At 48.3% G+C, this 21,750-nt stretch overlaps 1 protein-coding gene across 1 annotated transcript; it reads left to right on the top strand.

Annotated features, from left to right (window-relative positions):
* Window positions 1-18,209: 18,209 nt before the first annotated feature.
* Window positions 18,210-19,945, top strand: LOC139047935 (putative nuclease HARBI1). The gene is made up of 3 exons (XM_070522113.1): window positions 18,210-18,770; window positions 19,354-19,489; window positions 19,596-19,945. The coding sequence occupies exons 1-3, from the start codon at window positions 18,210-18,212 to the stop codon at window positions 19,943-19,945; spliced, it is 1,047 nt and encodes a 348-aa protein (XP_070378214.1).
* Window positions 19,946-21,750: the final 1,805 nt, after the last annotated feature.

The raw sequence follows: 21,750 nt of genomic DNA, 5'->3' as shown, positions 1-21,750 counted from the left end.
TCATGAAAGGCATCGATGACCAAGCCTTCCAGATGCTCGTCGCGAAGAGTCCGCCGATGGTTGCCGAGGTCGTACAGCTCTGTCAGCAGTACGACGAGCTGCGCAAGCAGCGTGCATCAACTCGCGCTGCTCAGCGGGACACCACGGATCTATCTCCGTTGGATTTCGGCCGCGACGCTGCCGACATCTCTGCTTTAATGCCGGAGATAAAGCAGTTCATCCGTCAGGAAGTTGCCCGCCAACTCTCTCTGGCGAACAGCACACCCGAGCCGTCGGAAACCTTGGCTCCCTCGCTTCGCCGCGTCATTCAGACCCATTCGGCGCCGTCATTCGGCGCTGCCATCTGCCCCTCCTCCGCAGCCTGCAGCTGGACCACTAACTTACGCTGGCGTTGTCGCCCGGCCTTACTCTCCTCCGGCTCCTGATGCCTACCGGGCTACTGGCACCTTCCATGTGCCGCCGCAACCTTTACGCCCGATGGTCGTCCCTTACTCGGCCGCTGGAGCCCCTGTCGTCAACCCGTGGCGTACATCTGACAACCGGCCAATATGCTATTTCTGCCATTTTCCGGGCCACGTAGCACGATTCTGCCGCCATCGCAGCCCCCGTTTACCTAACAGTGGGGGCGCCTCAAGCTACAGGCCTACTCGACTTCCGCGTCAGGACCCATCTAGCCTTCCTCCGGACTCATCTTACAGTCGCCTCCCTTTCGACGCACGCCGGTCACCTTCCCCACGTCGCCGATCCATTTCCCCGATGGTTCGCCGACCCAGCCCAGCCCGAGAGGAAAACTAAGAGTCGCAGTTCCAGAGGCAAGAACTGCGTTTACGTCGACCTTTTCAAGGCCTCATTCTAACCCGGCGAACGAAATTGAACTGTCCGTAGACGGCGTCACCGTACACGCACTTATCGACACCGGAGCCGCCGTTTCTATTATTAGTGAGAAGCTTTGCCGCAATTTGAACAATGTGACCGTTCCCCTTACCTCTCTTTCTCTGCGTACGGCAACCTCGCATCGCATTCAGCCTTCAGCGTCGTGCACAGCCCGGGTTGTCATTCAAAGCGTTATGTATGTTATAGAAATTGTCATCCTACCTCGTTCCTCACACGACGTTATTCTTAAATGGAATTTCCTATCTGTCAATCAAGCTCTTATCGACTGCGCTCGTGCCGAACTTACGTTATCAGTGCCCTGCTTCGACCCTGACGACCTTTCTTCTCCTAAAGTTGTTGCCGCCTCTGACATTGATATCGCACCTTTCTCCGCCGCTCTGGTTCCTGTGTCATGTAACTCTGCTGCGAACTCATCTGTTCTGTTTACACCGTCGGCCACTTATGAGCGCCGCCGGAACTTTCTGCTTCCGTTTGCTGTCGTCACTTTTTGCGACGGTTCTGCTGCCATTTACGTCTGCAATCCGTCCGCCTGCCCATCATCCCTACTCCGCGGCGAGTGCCTGGGTACAGCTGAAGGTTTCGATAGCGTTCTCCCGGCCACCATGCTTGGTGATACGGCATCACGTCCGATTTGTTCCGTCACTAATCCCGCCGCGACTGATGCCCCTGCAGACGTCTTCGCTCGTGCCGTCGACGCAGAACTCACACCTGCGCAGCAAACAGAAATCATCAAACTCCTCCAACGTTTTCGTTCCTCATTTGACATTGACCAACCATCCTTGGGTCGAGCGTCCGCAGTCGTTCACCGTATCGACACCGGTCAACAAACACCATTGCACCAGCGTCCCTATCGTGTGTCGGCTGCTGAACGCCGTATAATAGACCAGCACGTGGACGACATGCTGGAGCGTGGCATCATCCAGCCCTCTAACAGTCCCTGGGCATCTCCGGTAGTCCTCGTTAAGAAAAAGGATGGCTCCATTCGGTTCTGCGTAGACTATCGCCGTCTTAACCGAATAACGCGCAAAGATGTCTATCCTCTGCCGCGCATCGACGATGCCTTGGACTGTCTGCAGGGAGCGGAATTCTTTTCGTCGCTGGATTTGCGGTCCGGGTACTGGCAAGTGCCAATGGCAGAGGCCGATCGTCAAAAGACAGCCTTCGTAATGCCTGATGGGCTATATGAATTTACTGTCATGCCGTTCGGCCTCTGCAACGCGCCTGCCACTTTCGAGCGAATGATGGACACCATTCTTCGAGGGCTGAAGTGGAAAACGCGCCTCTGTTATTTAGATGATGTTGTGGTTTTTTTCCACCGACTTTGCATCGCACCTCAACCGCCTTGAGCAAGTACTTGTATGCCTCTCCACTGCAGGACTGCAACTAAATTTGAAGAAATGCCACTTCGGCGCTCGTACGCTTACTATTCTCGGCCATGTAGTTTCAAAAGACGGTATCCTTCCGGACCCCACTAAACTTAGCGCCGTATCCGAGTTCCCTAAACCAACCACCATGAAAGAACTTCGCAGCTTCACCGGCCTGTGCTCATACTTCCGACGCTTTGTCCGTAACTTTGCCTCTGTCATTGCCCCCTTGACGCAGCTTCTCACCGGCAGTTCTGACCTATCAGCCTGGTCCTCGGCGTGCGACGACGCATTCCAAGAACTACGACGCGTTCTCACCTCGCCTCCAGTACTGCGACACTCCGATCCCTCTGCTCCAACTGAGATCCATACGGACGCTTGTGGTGTCGGGCTCGGCGCTGTCCTCGCACAACGCAAGGATGACTTCGAAGAGTACGTCGTCGCGTATAACAGCCGCACCCTTACCAAAGCCGAGGCGAACTACTCGGTTACTGAGAAGGAATGTCTGGCCATCATTTCGACTATCGGCAAATTTCGTCCTTGTGTCTACGGGCGTCCATTTGACATCGTGACCGACCATCATGCCCTATGCTGGTTATCTTCACTAAAGGATCCAACTGGTCGGCTTGCCCGTTGGGCATTGCGCCTACAAGAGTACGACACATCCGCGTTGTTTATTGCTGAGGCCGCAAGCATTCAGACGCAGACGCTCTATCGCGGTCACCACTGCCCTATGGTCCTGTCCATTCGTCTATCTCTACCTGCGGTGCCTTCGCCCTCAACATTTGCGACATGCCATCAGAGCAGCGCAAAGACCCACGGATCTCTTCGCTTATTGACTTCCTGTCCAGCCAGTCGCCAGCACCGATCTCTCGGACGCTTCGTCGCCAAGCCACGCACTTCATCATTCGGGATAACCTGCTGTACCGCCGCAACTACAATTCCAGCGGCCCGTCGCTGTCATTGTCATGGCCCGTCGCGGCCCGATTGTTAATAAATATTGACAATCGTCTGGCCGCAAGGAACATGCTCACGGAGCCGTGCCTTTCATGACAATATCTAGAAAGGCTGGAAGCGGTCAGGTCGATGTTGCGCACGATCTTTTTCCGCGTCAGTTAGGCTTTCAGAGAATGCCTAATTGCAAAATATTGGTTCTGAGCTCTTACAGAAGCATGATTAATAAGCATATATTCACTCAACTACACAATGTCGAAGACAGGCTCCAAACTACGCATTTGCTTTAGCCACCAAAAATCAATTATTTAAATGATAATTAACATACCTTCGTAAATACGCACACAACGGCTCAACTTTCTCCGTATCCAGAGGTTACCATCTAAACGCTGGAATTATAGCAATTATTTCATGAAGATTTACATTGATCTACTTCTTAAAATTGGGTGCCTTTAAAAAGACCGCCTATATATTGATGGTGCAGTAGGCACCTAATAAAGCGAATACTTGGACAGGTTTTATTGACGCAATTCAAGTTGATGAACTTAGAACACATGCACTCAACCGTGCCCCTCTGTCTTTACAATGTATTATCTTACATTGTACAAGAAACGCCTCAGCGCCACGGTACATCAAATAGGTGTGCGGGAGCATAATTTGCTTTCCTTAATAGATTTCTGAGCGTTCGTGGCATCAGGCTTGGTTTCCTCGCATCATCAGGAATGAAAGAAGCACACACCTTGGGGCCCAAGCAGGTAGACTACTTCCACCACTGGGTCAACGTAAGATTACAGACAGACAGACAGACAGACAGACAGACAGACAGACAGACAGACAGACAGACAGACAGACAGACAGACAGACAGACAGACAGACAGACAGACAGACAGACAGACAGACAGACAGACAGACAGACAGACAGACAGACAGACAGACAGACAGACAGACAGACAGACAGACAGACAGACAGACAGACAGACAGACAGACAGACAGACAGACAGACAGACAGACAGACAGACAGACAGACAGACAGACAGACAGACAGACAGACAGACAGACAGACAGACAGACAGACAGACAGACAGACAGACAGACAGACAGACAGACAGACAGACAGACAGACAGACAGACAGACAGACAGACAGACAGACAGACAGACAGACAGACAGACAGACAGACAGACAGACAGACAGACAGACAGACAGACAGACAGACAGACAGACAGACAGACAGACAGACAGACAGACAGACAGACAGACAGACAGACAGACAGACAGACAGACAGACAGACAGACAGACAGACAGACAGACAGACAGACAGACAGACAGACAGACAGACAGACAGACAGACAGACAGACAGACAGACAGACAGACAGACAGACAGACAGACAGACAGACAGACAGACAGACAGACAGACAGACAGACAGACAGACAGACAGACAGACAGACAGACAGACAGACAGACAGACAGACAGACAGACAGACAGACAGACAGACAGACAGACAGACAGACAGACAGACAGACAGACAGACAGACAGACAGACAGACAGACAGACAGACAGACAGACAGACAGACAGACAGACAGACAGACAGACAGACAGACAGACAGACAGACAGACAGACAGACAGACAGACAGACAGACAGACAGACAGACAGACAGACAGACAGACAGACAGACAGACAGACAGACAGACAGACAGACAGACAGACAGACAGACAGACAGACAGACAGACAGACAGACAGACAGACAGACAGACAGACAGACAGACAGACAGACAGACAGACAGACAGACAGACAGACAGACAGACAGACAGACAGACAGACAGACAGACAGACAGACAGACAGACAGACAGACAGACAGACAGACAGACAGACAGACAGACAGACAGACAGACAGACAGACAGACAGACAGACAGACAGACAGACAGACAGACAGACAGACAGACAGACAGACAGACAGACAGACAGACAGACAGACAGACAGACAGACAGACAGACAGACAGACAGACAGACAGACAGACAGACAGACAGACAGACAGACAGACAGACAGACAGACAGACAGACAGACAGACAGACAGACAGACAGACAGACAGACAGACAGACAGACAGACAGACAGACAGACAGACAGACAGACAGACAGACAGACAGACAGACAGACAGACAGACAGACAGACAGACAGACAGACAGACAGACAGACAGACAGACAGACAGACAGACAGACAGACAGACAGACAGACAGACAGACAGACAGACAGACAGACAGACAGACAGACAGACAGACAGACAGACAGACAGACAGACAGACAGACAGACAGACAGACAGACAGACAGACAGACAGACAGACAGACAGACAGACAGACAGACAGACAGACAGACAGACAGACAGACAGACAGACAGACAGACAGACAGACAGACAGACAGACAGACAGACAGACAGACAGACAGACAGACAGACAGACAGACAGACAGACAGACAGACAGACAGACAGACAGACAGACAGACAGACAGACAGACAGACAGACAGACAGACAGACAGACAGACAGACAGACAGACAGACAGACAGACAGACAGACAGACAGACAGACAGACAGACAGACAGACAGACAGACAGACAGACAGACAGACAGACAGACAGACAGACAGACAGACAGACAGACAGACAGACAGACAGACAGACAGACAGACAGACAGACAGACAGACAGACAGACAGACAGACAGACAGACAGACAGACAGACAGACAGACAGACAGACAGACAGACAGACAGACAGACAGACAGACAGACAGACAGACAGACAGACAGACAGACAGACAGACAGACAGACAGACAGACAGACAGACAGACAGACAGACAGACAGACAGACAGACAGACAGACAGACAGACAGACAGACAGACAGACAGACAGACAGACAGACAGACAGACAGACAGACAGACAGACAGACAGACAGACAGACAGACAGACAGACAGACAGACAGACAGACAGACAGACAGACAGACAGACAGACAGACAGACAGACAGACAGACAGACAGACAGACAGACAGACAGACAGACAGACAGACAGACAGACAGACAGACAGACAGACAGACAGACAGAGTTCGAAAGGGCTGAAGTATAGGCAAATAATGCTATTTACCCTAATAACAACTGTCTGGGGGAAAGCATTGGATAATTTTTTCCGCAATTCGTAACAGATGGGGCAGTGCGGACCCGATTAGATCTGGGTTGGGACGGAAAATATCGGAGCTTTAGGATGAGTGTTTCCTGCAAATAGATTGATTGTCTAAGGTGAATTATAATAAATCCTTCGGTTTTACGAGCAAAAACGACGACATAATTAGGAGGCACGTCGTAGTGGCGGGCTCCCGATTAATTTTGACCACCTGGGCGTTCTTTCAACTTCCACACAATGCACGGTACGCTACACTTTTTGCATTTCGTCGTCGTGGAAATGCGGCCGCCTCAGCTCGCATTCCTTTCCAAACCCTCGGCCTTAGCGACGCAACGCTAAAGTCAGTGCTTGAGGATGGCTAGAACTGAGAGCATGTAGGAGCAACTGCGCGCTACTATATTTGATACAATGTACTAAAAAAATTTCATTGCTTTCCGCCAGGCAACTGCTTTTATTATTAATGACGCCAGGAAAGCGAGCCTGATGCCACCAATGCTCGTATATGTAATCGGGAGCGGGCACAATGTTCTCGCACACCTTGTGTGATGTACCGTAGCGCTGAAGTGCTTCTTTTATAACGTAGGAGGGTCCATCGTAAAAGCAGAAGTGTACTGTTGGGCACATGTGCTTAAGTTTATGAACTTGAATTGCGCTAAGAAAACCTGTCGAAGCAATCGCACCTGCTTTTTAAGAAGCGTACTGCACCATGAATATCCAGGCAGTTATTTTTTAGCGACGCCAAACATAAATAGAGGGATATAAATCTTGCTGACATTATTATCATTCGAGTGTTGAAATTGCTAGCCTCTAGATACGGAATAAGTTGAGCAGTTGTTTGCGTAATAAACGAAGGTAAGATAATTAAATTGTCATTAATTGATCTTAGGCAGCTAACGGACATGAGCAGCTTGGAGCCAGTCCTCAAGATTATCTAGCTGAGCGAATAATTATTAAACATGCTTCTGTTTTGCACGAATGTTTTGCAGATAAACTCTGAAAGCATAACTGACGCTGGAAAAGAACGTTCTTAAGGGGAAGCTTTAGCTCGGGCCCAACTCCGACGCGGCCTATTCAAATACATGTAAAACGCAAAAATGCTTTTCTGAGATAACCCCTGAACCGACTTTAATGGAATTTCTTGCATTTCAGAGAGAAAGGTAAATTCTAGTGACCGTTGGAAGCGTAATTTCGATTTAGGGCCTCAATTTTGTTGAAACGATTTTCAAATATTCGACCGTTTGAAAAAAATAGAAGCATGAAGTTTATAAATACATAGCTCTGCATCAAGAACTGATATCGCGGTTCTGTAAACGGCATCCATGAAATTATTCAAATTGGACAAATTCAATTTGTCATTTTACATCTTACGTGAATGTGTTGCGTTAGTTACAAGGGTTTTGAAAAAGTTGTATTTCCGTATTGTTAATTTTTTATATTCATGTGTAACATATCAGTTTTTTCCGCTTTAGATGTACTATTAGATACAATTCACAGAATTGTATCATCATTTTTTTGTTGTTGAGTTACAGAGTTCCAAACTTGATAGTTTTTTTTTAATTTTTGATTTTGCCAATTTTTAATAAAAAATTGACGACCTAACTCATAAATTGGAGACCAACAGAGATTTTATGTTTTCTTTTTTAATGCAACAAACCTCGTCAAATTTGTTGCAGTGGTTGCCGAGAAAAACGAATTCTCCTTTTACACGTATTTAGATAGGAGCCCTCGAGCTAAAGCTTCCTCTTAAGGGCGACTTGACCGAGCCCAGTCTTTTGTGATAATGTGATCAATGGCATCGCTCCGTGAGTACGTTCCTTGCGGCCAGTCCACTTTCGATTTACATTTGTTTTGTTTTTTTTCGAAATCAAGCAGTTTAAAGCTTTAATGTCAATAGAACAGCGAACGTGTGCCGCCGAAAGCTAAATATTGCTTGTTCGAAGATTGGAGGCACGACGCAATGATGGTGCAGATTTAGCGCGTCATCGCCGTCGAGAGGCAAGGAAGATAACGAACGCGAACCGCTAACAGCTCCTCGCGGCCGATTTTGCCGATTGTGATGCCGATTGCGATTGTGAGTGCCGATTGTAACCATGCCGATTGTGAAGGTACCATCGAGGCAAAATACAGGGCGGCAATACTGACTGCACAGGCACTTTCACAGCGGAGCTGTGTACCTCTGCCCCGAAATGCATTTGTCGTGTCAGGGAGCAAAAATGCGTGCCGATCCCAGAGGTTACGGAGTATCCAGCTGTCATGCGGCGGAGGGGAAGCAGGCTTCAAGTTGTCCGCCAATAATAATAATAATAATAATAATAATAATAATAATAATAATAATAATAATAATAATAATAATAATAATAATAATAATAATAATAATAATAATAATAATAAATAAAGATGGATTGTCTCCCGCCGATGGGTATGCTGGAATCGTTTGTGAACCGCACATGGCATCACGCACAGAAGGCATTGCCATATATGCAGAGGAAGAAATGCATGTATACTACCATACAACCTTGATTAGTAAGGGGAGAGGGGCACCGACTGTGGGGTAGTCTGTGCCGTACAAACGAAAGACGGAATTATGATATCCACTGTCTGTATATGTTCAGGCACACCCAACTTTGGTATTAAGAAGTTCATGTCCAGGTACTTTGCATTGGTTAGCCGCGATGACACTGCCCTTGTGATCAACATTGGAGACTTCAATGTGGGCATTTCAAAACCAGACAAGAAATGGTTCACTGAGCTGGTGCAAGAAGAATTTGGTTTGAAGTACTAGACCAATCGGTTTAACTCAATTAAGTAACAACGGTCGTGCATAGATTCTACTTTGGCCAAGATTCTGTCTAAGGTTGTAACCGGGCCAACCCGTATATATCACAGTAATCACAAGGCTATCATCACAACCATTACCAAATGGTGAAAATAAATACATGACCTGTCTAATCCTCTGTGATGTGCTACAGCTTAGCTGGTCATCCATCTTCACAGAGTGGAATGGCTCCTAATGTATTTGTTTTTCTTTTCGCGTCGGTTTTGCTTTCAGAAAGTGATGATGGTATATAGGCAGTGGCATTAGTTCTTGTCTCTGTGGATACAATAAGATTCAAGTAAACTCTATATCCTTGCCGTGCTTGCTTAGTGTCTGTGGGGTTGGGCTGCTAAGCACGAGGTCGCGGGATCAAATCCCAGCCACGGCGGCAGCATTTCGATGGGGGCGGAATGCGAAAACACCCGTTTACTTAGATTTAGGTGCAAGTTAAAGAGCCCCAAGTGGTCGAAATTATTCCGGAATCTCCCACTACGGTGTGCCTCATAATCTGCCTGTGCGTTTGACACGTAGAGAACCCATAATTTTAACGTCGATATTTCATTTGCATCCGAGAATAGGTCCAAGTAAGGAAATGCTAGCTTGTTACACACACCTGTACACACAAACAGCTTTTCACCACTCTCTCTCTCTCTCAAGCATACAGACGTACAGATAACTGGCATCTTCACCTCCACGCACATTTACACGCGCCCACGCGTGTGCACACGAAAAAAATGTGCGCACGCACGCACACTGAAATGCACGCATGCACAATGCACGCATGCTCGCAGACGCATAAACGCGCTCGTGCGCATGCAGATTCAAATACTGAGACACAAGCACGCGCGAACACACAAACTCAAGCACACGCGCATGCACACTCAAGACGTGCACACGCATATGCACTCCCTCTCCCCCCCTGCTGCCTCTCAAGATGCTACTGTGTGCAGAATGAATCACACTTGCTCTGCAAAAACAGTTCCAACGCCAGCTCTAATAAATCACCTTACGGTTTAAATTTCGTGCTTCCTGAAGTCAATAGGGCTATGCTTTTATCTACACTGGCTACAAGAGTGTAGTTAGTGTAGGAAGTCGCCACCTTTTACTTGGCGTAGAATAGTTTAGCTCCACCTACATACCTGTCCTGAACCTCCTGAGGAAGTTCCTAGCAGGATCTGCTTCGATGAGCACATTGAACTCGCCCCACAAGCCATGACGAGCGTCCTGCTTTATACAGCTACACCTGTGCCTTATGGTGACTATGTTGTGTCTCCTCCCGCGGAAGTCTACCTTGTTCATCACGTTGCTCTTCCACAAACTGCCGTCAGTATCACCAACAACTCTACCAGCCTTCACCTCGTTAACTTTGGAATCGGTGACCACGTCCTACCACAAGGCATAGCCTTAGGTACGCTGTCTTCCTCTCAAGTGTGCTTACTTTCACTCCCGGCTGCTTAAATACGTCGTCTCCCGTTGACTCTCCTTTGCCGGCTGTTCTTCCTCAGCTCACAAAAGTTATTGCTCCCGGACTTCCGCCTCACCACACGAACTAGCTGCTCTCCGCGTTCAGCGACATTTCTGACCTTGGCCGCCCTTTAGGCCAGACCTCTCTCCCGACACACCATACTGACATGGGTGACGCACACCCTATTCACAGGTGACCATCTCGTCTGTCCTCGCACGAACGACAAGTCATTCAAAAGGAGGTCGAGAAGATTCGTTCTCGATGAATCGTTGAACCATCATCCAGTCCTTCAGCGTCCCGTGTTGTTCTAGTTAAGAAGGACGCCAACTGGTGCTTCTGCGTGGGTTACGGGCACCTCAACAAGATCACCAATAAAGGCGTTTATCCCCTATCACGCGTTGATCGCGCCCTCGACTGCCTCCATGGTGCGAAGTACTTTTCTTCCATGGACCTTGGTTCCGGTTACTGGCAGACTGCATCGACGACATGGACCGAGAGAAAACTGCCTTTATAACACCCGATGGCCTATATAAATTCAAATTTATATCATTCGGCTTATGTAATGCTCCATCTACTTTTGAATGCATGATGAACACACTCCTCCATAACCTGAAGTGGTTCTTGCCGTACAGAAGTTTCCCGTGCCAACATGTGCTACAGATGTCCGGAGCTTCGTGGGCCTGTTCTCGTACTTCCGCCACTTCATGCACAATTTTTCGGAAGTCACCCGTCCTCTGCTTTTCCGAAGGCAGATGCTTCATTTTCTTGGGGACCTGAACAAGCAACTGCCTTCTCGAAGCTTATCTATCTCCTTACATCTCCATTTCTTCTTGCGCACTTCGACCAGACTGCTCCAAGAAAAGTCCGCAGTCATGCCAGTAGTCATGGAATCGGTGCCATTTTTTGCCAACGTAAACGACGCCACGACCCCGTCATTGCCTACGCCAGCCGTCTGCTTTCTCCAGCTGAGCGGAATTGTTCCATTACTGAACGTTAGTGCCTTGCACTTCTCTAGGCAGTCGCGAAATCTCACCCTAACCTATGTGGTCGGCCCTTTAGATTCACCAGAGACCACCATGCGCTCTGCTGGTTTTCGTCTCTCAAAGACCCTACCGATCGCCTAGGTCACTGGGCGCTACGCCTACAGAAATACTCGTACACAGTTGCTTACAACTCCGATCGTTTATACAAAGATGCCGACTGCTTGTGCCGCTACACAGACGATGTTCCTGCGACCTATGCTTCTGCTCTGTATTTTCTCTATTTGCTTAGCTGACCATGCTACCGAACAGCGCCGAGATCCAAGCATACATGGTATCATGGAAAAGTTCACATTTAGGTTATGTGATCCTTCTCTTGGTATGTTCCGACTCAAGGACGGCACTGTATATCGGCGTAGCATGTACTCCAGTGGATGTAAAATGGTGCAGGTTATTCCGCGGCATGTTCGCACCACTATTCCGTCCAAGCTGCACGATCTACCAACTTTTGGTCACCTCGGGGAATCGGTACGTACGACCGTGTCCGGCGACGATCCTTTCGGCCTGGTATGTGCCGATCTGACCGCCGCTACGTCGCTTCTTGTGAATTATGTCAACGGCAGAAAAAACCACCTGAACTCACTGTTGGTTTACTCCTACCTCTTGACATTCCTACCGAACCCATCTATCGTGTTAGTGTAGACCTCTTGGCACCTTTCCCCAGATCGGACTGATGCAACAAGTGTATTGCCGTCGCAACAGATTATACAACATGGTTCGCGTTCACCAGAGCCCTTCCAACAGACGCAGCCTACTTTCTGTTGCACAACGTCATTGTTCGCCATGGCGCTCCTCGTCAACTTCTTACCGACTGGAGTCGCTCCTTCCTCTTTACAGCTGTGGGCGACTTCCCCCGTCCTTATTCTACCAAGCACAAATTTACGAATGCATGCCATCCGCAGACGAACGGTCTTACGGAGCGGCTTAATTGAATAATAACAGACATGCTCTTCATATATATTTCTGATGACCATCGCGACTTAGATACTGCTCTCCCCTTTGTCATATTCGCGTACAATTCATAACGCCATGACACTGCACGTTACTCGCCATTTTATTTGTTGTGCGGCCAAGATCCAGTATTGCTTCTTAATAAAATATTGCCTACCCATCAAGAGTCCGTGTCTCAGTATACAGGCAATGTCATTGCTCGAGCCCAAGAAACACGCCAAGTTGCTCACCGTTGCCTTTGTGCTTCTCAGAACAAGAGCAAAAGCATTTGTGACAGTAGTCACCGGGACGCCGATCATATTCCCGGGGATCTTGTCCCTCTGCGATCTCCCACCCACGATTTCGGCCTCTCGGAAAAAAACTGATAACCCGCTACTCCGGCGCTTACCGGTTCCTCTGTCAGGTAACCTACGTAACCTACGATATGTCTCCGGTCACACCTACTACTCGCTCCATCCAGACTTCACATCACGTCGTTCAGGCCAGCCGCCTAAAACCCTACCATTCCATTTCTACCTAAAAAGCAGCGGTACGGCGCTTCCACACGAAGTGGAAATATGTTGCGCAGCTCCGCACAAAGCTGAGGAAGATGAGCACGAGCTTAGGTCTGAAGAAGTGAACGCTTTAATGACTATCCTGCTGTAGGCTTGGCTTTGTCAATTATTGTAAATTACTGTACATTCTGTAAATTAAAAAAAAATTATTGGGTTTTACGTACCAAGACCACGATCTGATTATGAGGCATGGCGTAGTTGGGGAATCTGGAAAATTTCGACCACCTGGACATCTTCAACCTACACCTAAATCTAAGTACACGTGTGTCTTCGCATGTCGCCCCCATCTAACTGCGACCGCCATAATTTATATGCGCTACCCGTCTTATTTCTTCTCTCAGCAAAAATATTATTCTAAACCTAACTTAACGGGAAGCTTTAGCTGCTACATGGGAAGTCAGCAATCCTTTATTTTTACAACCACTGCACCGCAATTCATGTGTTATGTTGAACTTGAAAGAAACAGTTAAAATGATATTTCGGAAAGTGCATTTTCATTTAGCTTCCACTTATTTGAAATTCTAAAAGAAATGCGAAATTTCAAGAAACAATACTCGAAGTATACGACTCTGTACCTCAGCAACTAAAAAACGATATCGTAATTCTGTAAGCTGCACCTAATATTTCATTTAATGCAGACAAAAATTATATATCATATGCCACCCTTAAATAGCCTCCTAACACCTGAATATGGTATTCGCAAAATCATTACAGGCATTGTAACTTCACATAAGTTATAAATTCATGCATCGAATTACTCCGATTGAGATGCTCCAAGGGATGCAGTTTAGAGGGATGCGATATCTGTTTTTATCCGAACTAACGGATTTGTAAACTTCGTACTTCTATTCTTTTTTCAGATTTGCCGAGTTATGATAATTCTTGTCAATAATGTCATAGCCTAGATAAAAATTATAATTGCAGCGATCACTGTGATCTAAGTTCTCTCTTGAATGCAACAATTCTCATTCAGATCGGTTGAGCGATTTTCTGATAAAATCATTATGCGTTTTACATGTATGTGAGCAGCCGGCATCGAAGAAGGGCCCGAGCTAAAGCTTCCTCTTATTGAACAACAACAGTCCTTAGAAAACGCAAGAAAAATAACGCTGACTATACGGAAGCCCGCAGCCCCAGTGGTGCACAAATAAGAAAAAAACAGTGAATAAAGGAAACCCGACGGAAGCTTTGCAGGAGCCGTTATCTCGGCCAGACATTTCAACCGTAATGCCGACGAGCTGTCTGGCAAGGTGTCTAGCAAAATCGTCGATTCATTGCAAGTCGGGCAAGTAGCAGGTTGTCGTCAAGATAACGCTGATACATAAGCGCGCTCGTTTCCAAATGCCGAGATGAAGCAACAGTCTCAGGGTGTGCTTCTTTTTATTGTGTTTGCTTTAGTTGTGCGTCATGGCACACGTCACGGCGCGAATTTCAAATCTTTAAGGTTGATACACCACGTGGTGGCGAAAAAAGAAACTAAACGCATGCCTGGGGTGCGATCTTGTACGCGTTCCAAAATAGAACAAATGTGGTCCGTTTCATCGAGCTGCACGCGATTGGTCAATTTGAACCGCGACGAATGCCATGATGTCAATTGTCAATGATGTCAATCACGTGACTACGCGTCACGGATTAGTGCCGTCCGCGCGTCGTCCGCGACCCCCACGGACGGAAAATGCCGAGCTATTTTTCGCATCCGGATTTTGGCGGTCGAATGCTGCGGATTTAGCCTAGCATGCTCTACAGTCTTGCAACAAGCGCGGCTTTGGGATCTTTCTGAAACAGCTTCATTGCTGCTCACACCATTCGTGCCCAATTCGGACAAAACAACAGCCATTGCGGCCAACCGTCGTTTCCTTTCGATTTCCATTTTCATTCAGAGTGAAAACACCTATGACAAAGTTTTTGTTACACCGATGGCGCCATCTAGAGTGAGTAAAAACAAGCAATTATATTAACTTACAGCCACTGAGATCCGCCCGGGCCGCCGCAACATCTTTGAGGCTATGTTCAGCCAATACAACCTCTCTAAGCGTACACGCCGAGAATCTGAGTATCGCTTTCGGAAACGGTGTCCACTCATCACGAATACATTGCTGTCGAAGCTTCTGGACACAAATTTAAACCAAATACAATCCTCAGTTTGAAAGTTACGGGCCACACAGTGAACGACGGTGACTTGACAGGTTCGAGGCGGACGGCAGTCGCTTCGGGCGTAGCCGCCATCTTTATTTTTCCGGCGCGGTCGTCTACTCAGTCCGTCCGTCGTCTGGATGCGCTTCGCAGCCGGACGGGCGGCGGAATAAGCATCCGCGGCACAGATTGGCGCGGAGCCGTCCGTCGTGTGGATACCTGACGGAGGAGGAATTTTCACAGCGGATGGCGCATCACGTGACGCGCGCGTCATCAAAACTTGCCGCCCTCGCCTTGTCCGGCCTCCACCGCTCGCGGTCCGGATTGAAAATGCTCGCCGGTATTTCCATCCGTCCGTTTGGCGGTCGTCTGGCCTCAATTTAACGTAGTCAGCGTCAAACCTGCCAACATTAGACGGGTTGGCGTGGCTACGATGGCGTGTTGTCGGCTTGATGCCACGTGTGTTTTTGTTGTGCAGGAGTGAGCGCACGTGCTTTTGTTGTCGTGCAGCGGGAAAGGCGAGCCGTGGTTGCGCGCGCATTTCTATTTAGACCGCGCAGCCTGCGTGACCTCAACATGAGTGAGGTGCACAAGAAAATGCTAAATGACGAAGCAAGCGGTACTTTTTTTGCTCTTGTTGATGGATTCGCAGCGCTATTGAATATAGAGCACGCCGATTATGCAAGCGCGCAGCTGCGTAACAGGCTATGGCAAGAGATCGCTCTCGAAATGGCTCAGCGGCATGCAGAATCAACGCCTTACTCTGTCGGTTTGTATTATTTGCTATAACTTCATTTTGGGGATAATGCCGTGCTGCTTAACCAAAAAATCAAGAAAGAGAGAGGGCAGGGCGCTCAGCCCTGTCTCTCTTTTTCTGTTTTGTGGTCAGCAGAATGTTACCAGTTCAATATGAACCATGTAGCCGAAACATTTACTTCATTTTTGGGAATGCTCTTCTGGATTTGAGCCATTATGTTTTCTTCATATGATTGAACCTCTGCAGAGTTTCTAAAAACAGTTTTCGCGAACAAACGCCGCACCTTCAAGAATTTTCAACCAGAGGAAAAGCATCATCTCCTACAATAACCGGGGGCAATTGAAGATCCGGCGAACTTGCCACTTTTACAGGTTTGGGCAGTCCCGCATTTTATTTCATCAATTGCTTTTCGCAGAGGTGTTGACTGCCAAATTCCGCCATCACCTTGTGAACCAGGGGCGCCAACGTCCAAATAGCGAAACCTATAGTTCGCATCAACAAGCGCAAATAACACTATGCTGAAGGTTTTATTCTAGTTGAAATACAAAGAGCCTGAATATTCGGCTTGGTGATGCACACATGCATTCCATCTATCGCACCAACAGAAATGGGGAACTGCCATTTTTCTTTGATGTCTTGCATGGCTCTGGACCACTCTCCGTCAGTCTTGGGGGTCTTCAAGAATTTGTCTTTCAGCTCCAGGTAGATTGCCACACACGTCTCTTTTATGAGGTGGTTGACAGTTGAGTGTCCTCCCTGAACTGTCAGCTTAAGGAGTAGTGCGTTTCTCCCATTAAAAAAGGAAAAACAAGAAATTGTTGGTAACGCTAAAAATTAACAAAGAAAAACAGAACTCCGCATTCGAATAAAATATGCACATCTGATATTCACACTGGAATCTGTGTAAAGGGAATCTCTCATAAAGCGGCTATTTTCATGCTATGAAACTAAATTCCATACACACAGTTGTTTTTATTTCACCATATTTCCAACATTCTTATGGAACATATTTATACGATGTTCATGCGCCGTGGCGGACAAAACAATTTAGTACTGTTGATGCGCCGTAGCATTTGCTATATCTACGCCGAAATACACGAACTGTTCATTGCGAGAGGTAAGGGCGGTCACGTCACAACGAAGATGTATTTGTCATTGTACACACTGCACAGAGATGTAGAACGCTAAAGAGTGGTTTGGTTCTTTTATTTCGTTTCATTCCTGCGTCCACGGGCTAACGGAAATAAGTGCATGCGCACATTACACGCGACGTGAAGCGCGCACTTCCCAAGAGAGCGGCAGCAGTCACAGTCGAGAAAGCTGGGGCATGCCTTCGCTTTAAAAGTCAGCGCGCCTCATGAAAAGTGACACGTGATGCTTCAAATTGAAGCAAACGCTAGTGCTTACCTGCGGCTAGAAAGCGAAGAGTGATTTGAGGCCGTGTCTTCGCTGGCACAGGTGGTCTCACGATGGTTTCTTGCCGCTCGATTATATATTGAACGCGGGCGAGAAGTTCGAAAAACTGCGTGCTGCTGACGCGCAGTAGGCGCTTGTATTCGTCCGTATCACACTCGAGCAGATCTTCACAAAGCAAGCTCTGAACACAAAGCGTATTCTTCGATATCCGTGGTTTCCTCCAGCATAATCGTTCTCTTTTTACAGCCTTCACCTAGCCGTCTTCACTCACTTCGAGTAGAACAGCCAACGCGGACAAACGCCGCCTCCGATAGCTGTCTTTCTTGGAATGCGCACTCGTACCCAGCAATTTGGCAACGTGCGTGGCGTTGGCGTCGAGAGTAAGCACGCGGATTCCGCAAACGGCGCTCCGGCTGTGGGAATGCGACCTAATTCGTCTGCGCCGGATTCAAGTGATGACGTCACTATTTTGTCTGCGGAGCAGGCGGGATTTTGCCCTCCCGTGTAACGGACGAACGCCACGGAACGGACGGAGAGTCCGTCCGGGGCGATAGAACGGATTAGAACGGCTACCAGACGGCTTGGATTAGATTAGAACGCAAGTGCTTGGGACAGTTAGCATCTTCCGTATCCAGTTCGATCCGATTCCGCGCTCCCAAAAGTTGGAGAACATGGTGCTTTTCTCTTCCGTGCCTTTTCGTGTCGCCTGTGCGGCTGCTGCAGTCGCGCAGAGACGACGACCCGAGGTAGATGATGCAGTTGAAGAGCTGACGGAAGAAGAGTTCCGGCAGTATTTTCGTCTGTCCAAACGAACACTGCGTAGCTTGTGCGACGGGCTTGACCCTATCATTGGATGCCAGCGAGCCAGTGGCCTTTCCACAGAAAGGAAGGTGTTGGGCGCGCTGCGATTCTTCGGCACCGGAAGCTTCCAGAGGAGCATTGGTCACGAGGAACACGTAGGCATGGCACAGTCGGCCGTGAGCAGCACCATTCACGAGGTGATGGAGGCAATCATTTCCGTGTCTGCCCAGCGAAAGTTGGTGGACTTTCCATTGACACCGGCTGCCAAGGATGAGGCAAAGGTGGCGTTTGCGCGACGTGGCGCCATTCCAGGCGTGCTAGCGTGCGTCGATGGCACATTGATCGCCATTATGAAGCCAGAGGGACTCAGCCCGGCTGACACGGCGAGCTTCATGTCGAGAAAGGGTTATTACGCCCTAAACGTCATGGTCGTAAGTACCGTTGGAATGTTTTACTTCAAACTGTGGTTGCCATTTTTACTCGCCCATAGTTGCAATTGTTCGGTTTAATGCCCAAGCTGGCATAACAAGTAATGTAATGATTAAAAGAGGACATGCGGGGAACTGTTTACGAGCTCGTTGAAATCTGACATGTCGGAAGTAATGATGAGTGCCATGTGTTGTGCATAATCAGTCTGCCGTTCCAAAATTGTGTTTTAAATAGGCAGCAGTCGTAGCAGAAATGGATACACTGTAGGGAAGACACGATGGAAGCATTTTGAACACGGAAGTACTTACAACCATTGCATGGGCTGGCTTTGGCTCCTATGGGGGTTCTTGCGCAATATCGGGCCTCGAGTTTTCATTTAGCTATCAATTAGTGCGAAACATAGGCGTCCACATAAGGGGGGGTGGCGCATTGCCCCCCCCCCCCCAATTGCAAGACCCTGTGCACGCCTATGGCTGAAACAGTCTGCTACTTGTACCAGCGTACGTGTATTCTTTTCTGCATATCAATGGCAAAACGGATTTTGAGCATATCTGCAGCGCTATTTTGTATTGCTCACCATTGCAGGTTTGCAACGCGGAATTTCGTATTCTTGTTGTGGACCCCCGCTTCCCTGGTTCGTGCCATGACTCTTGGGTGTGGCAGCGTAACCCACTGCGTGCACGCCTAGCCGCACAACTGCAGCCTGGCGGGTACCTTCTTGGTTAGTATTCGTAATGCGTACCCCTAACTAGGGCAGAGAACTCAGCTGTCACTTTCTGTAATAGGAGACTTAGGATATCCTCTCAAGCCATGGCTGCTTGTTCCAGTACCTGGCAGCCATGCCGGCACCACCTCTGAAGGCCACTACATCCAGGAGCACGCATCCATGCGCAATGTTGTGGAGAGATGTATCGGGGTGTTGAAAAGCAAGTTTCGCTGCTTGCAGCACTTTCGGATACTGCTATACAGCCCCGATAGAGCAGCGCGAATAATTTATGCATACGTTGCTCTCCATAACATTGCCTTGGACGCGGGCGACTGGACATTGGACGATTATGGTGGGGAAGTGCCACCAGCTGAGGAGCCAGAGGAGCCAGGCGACATCCAGGTGCTGGCACCACGCGACGTGTTCCTCAAAGGCAGGCAGCAGCGCAGCGCCGTTGTCAAACTTTTCTGAAGGACACAGGAATGCTGAGTTTTCATAATACATAATTTATTTATACAAAGTTCAGTGCCCTTAGGCTATCACAGGGCTGTGTTTGTACTGCGGAAAATACATTAAAAAATTTGTATACACATTAAGTGCACCTCCATACGGATGGTCAATGTTCCCAATCCACACATCCGACAGATTATGATAATTTAAACACAAACGAAGTACACTTCGTTTCGCCAAAGACATGAAAAATTAAAGACCGATCAGCTTACTGTCCGTTGCCTACAAAGTATTTACTAGGGTAATTGCAAATAGAATCAGGAACACCTTAGACTTCCGTCAACCAAAGGACCAGGCAGGATTCCGTAAAGGCTACTCAACAATAGACCATATTCACACTATCAATCAGGTGATAGAAAAATGTGCGGAATATAACCAACCTTTATATATAGCTTTCATTGATTACGAGAAAGCGTTTGATTCAGCCGAAACCTCAGCAGTCATGGAGGCATTGCGGAATCAGGGTGTAGACGAGCCGTATGTAAAAAACTGGAGGACGCTTAAGTTTCGCCTTCAAGAGTGGAACGCGACAGCGTTCCCGGCGACCCGCCAAGGGATGTAAGACAGTGGGCTTCGGCGCAGGACTACGCGCCCCGCATCGGACGCGGTGAGCGTCGAGCAACGCAGCGTTCGGCGCGGCAACGAAATGTGCGCCTGAGCAAGCGACGCACGCCTCCAAAGCAACACCGCATTCACTAGAGGCGCGTTTGTACCGCTTTGAAGCATGGAACCCGTGGCTCAGTGGTAGCGCCTCCGTCTCACACTCCGGAGACCCTGGTTCGATTCCCACCCAGCCCATCTTGGAAGCTGCTTTTTATTTATGGAGTGCCTGCCGTGATTTATCGTTCACGGTCAACGCCGGGCGCAAACGCCGACGCCGACGCCGACACCGACACCCGACACCGATACCGACGCCGACGACACCGGCTTTTCTGCGACACGAGCTCCTTAACGCTATCGCGTTAAAATACTGAGATATCTATAGCGGCTCCACAGTCACCGTAGTCCTCCATAAAGAAAGCAACAAAATCCCAATAAAGAAAGGCGTCAGGCAGGGAGATATGATCTCTCCGATGCTATTCACAGCACGTTTACAGGAGGTATTCAGAGACCTGGATTGGGAACAATTGGGGATAAGAGTTAGTGGAGAATACCTTAGTAACTTGCGATTCGATGATGATATTGCCTTGCTTAGTAACTCAGGGGAGCAGCTGCAACGCATGCTCACTGACGTGGAGAGGCAAAGCAGAAAGGTGGATCTAAAAATTAATCTGCAGAAAACTAAAGTAATGTTTAACAGTCTCGGAAGAGAACAGCAGTTTACGATAGGTAATGAGGCACTGGAAGTGGTAAGGGAATACATCTACTTAGGACATGTAGTGACTGCGGATCCAGATCACGAGACGGAAATAATCAGAAGAATTAGAATGGGCTGGGGCGCGTTTGGCAGGTATTCTCAGATCATGAACAGCAGGTTGCCATTATCCCTTAAGACAAAAGTTCATAACAGCTGTGTCTTAAAAGTACTGACGTACGGGGCAGTAACCTGGAGGCTTACGAAAAGGGTTCTATTTAAATTGAGGATGACGCAACGAGCTATGGAAAGAAGAATGATAGGTGTAACGTTAAGGGATAAGAAAAGAGCTGATTGGGTGAGGGAACAAACGCGAGTTTGTGACATCTTAGTTGAAATCAAGAAAAACAAATGGGCATGGGCAGGACATGTAATGAGGAGGGAAGATAACCGATGGTCATTAAGAGTTACG

The sequence above is a fragment of the Dermacentor albipictus genome, chromosome 7, assembly GCF_038994185.2.
Source record: "Dermacentor albipictus isolate Rhodes 1998 colony chromosome 7, USDA_Dalb.pri_finalv2, whole genome shotgun sequence".
In the NCBI taxonomy this organism is placed as follows: Eukaryota; Metazoa; Arthropoda; class Arachnida; order Ixodida; family Ixodidae; genus Dermacentor; species Dermacentor albipictus.
This window is presented reverse-complemented; position numbering and strand designations above follow the sequence as displayed.

Bases quoted from the DNA above. Each gene is read 5' to 3' on its own strand.
- LOC139047935 (XM_070522113.1), top strand. From the start codon at position 18,210: ATGGTGCTTTTCTCTTCCGTGCCTTTTCGTGTCGCCTGTGCGGCTGCT. The intron at 18,771-19,353 runs GTAAGTACCGTT...TCACCATTGCAG, and splicing joins ACGCCCTAAACGTCATGGTC to GTTTGCAACGCGGAATTTCG. The intron at 19,490-19,595 runs GTTAGTATTCGT...TGCTTGTTCCAG, and splicing joins GCCTGGCGGGTACCTTCTTG to TACCTGGCAGCCATGCCGGC.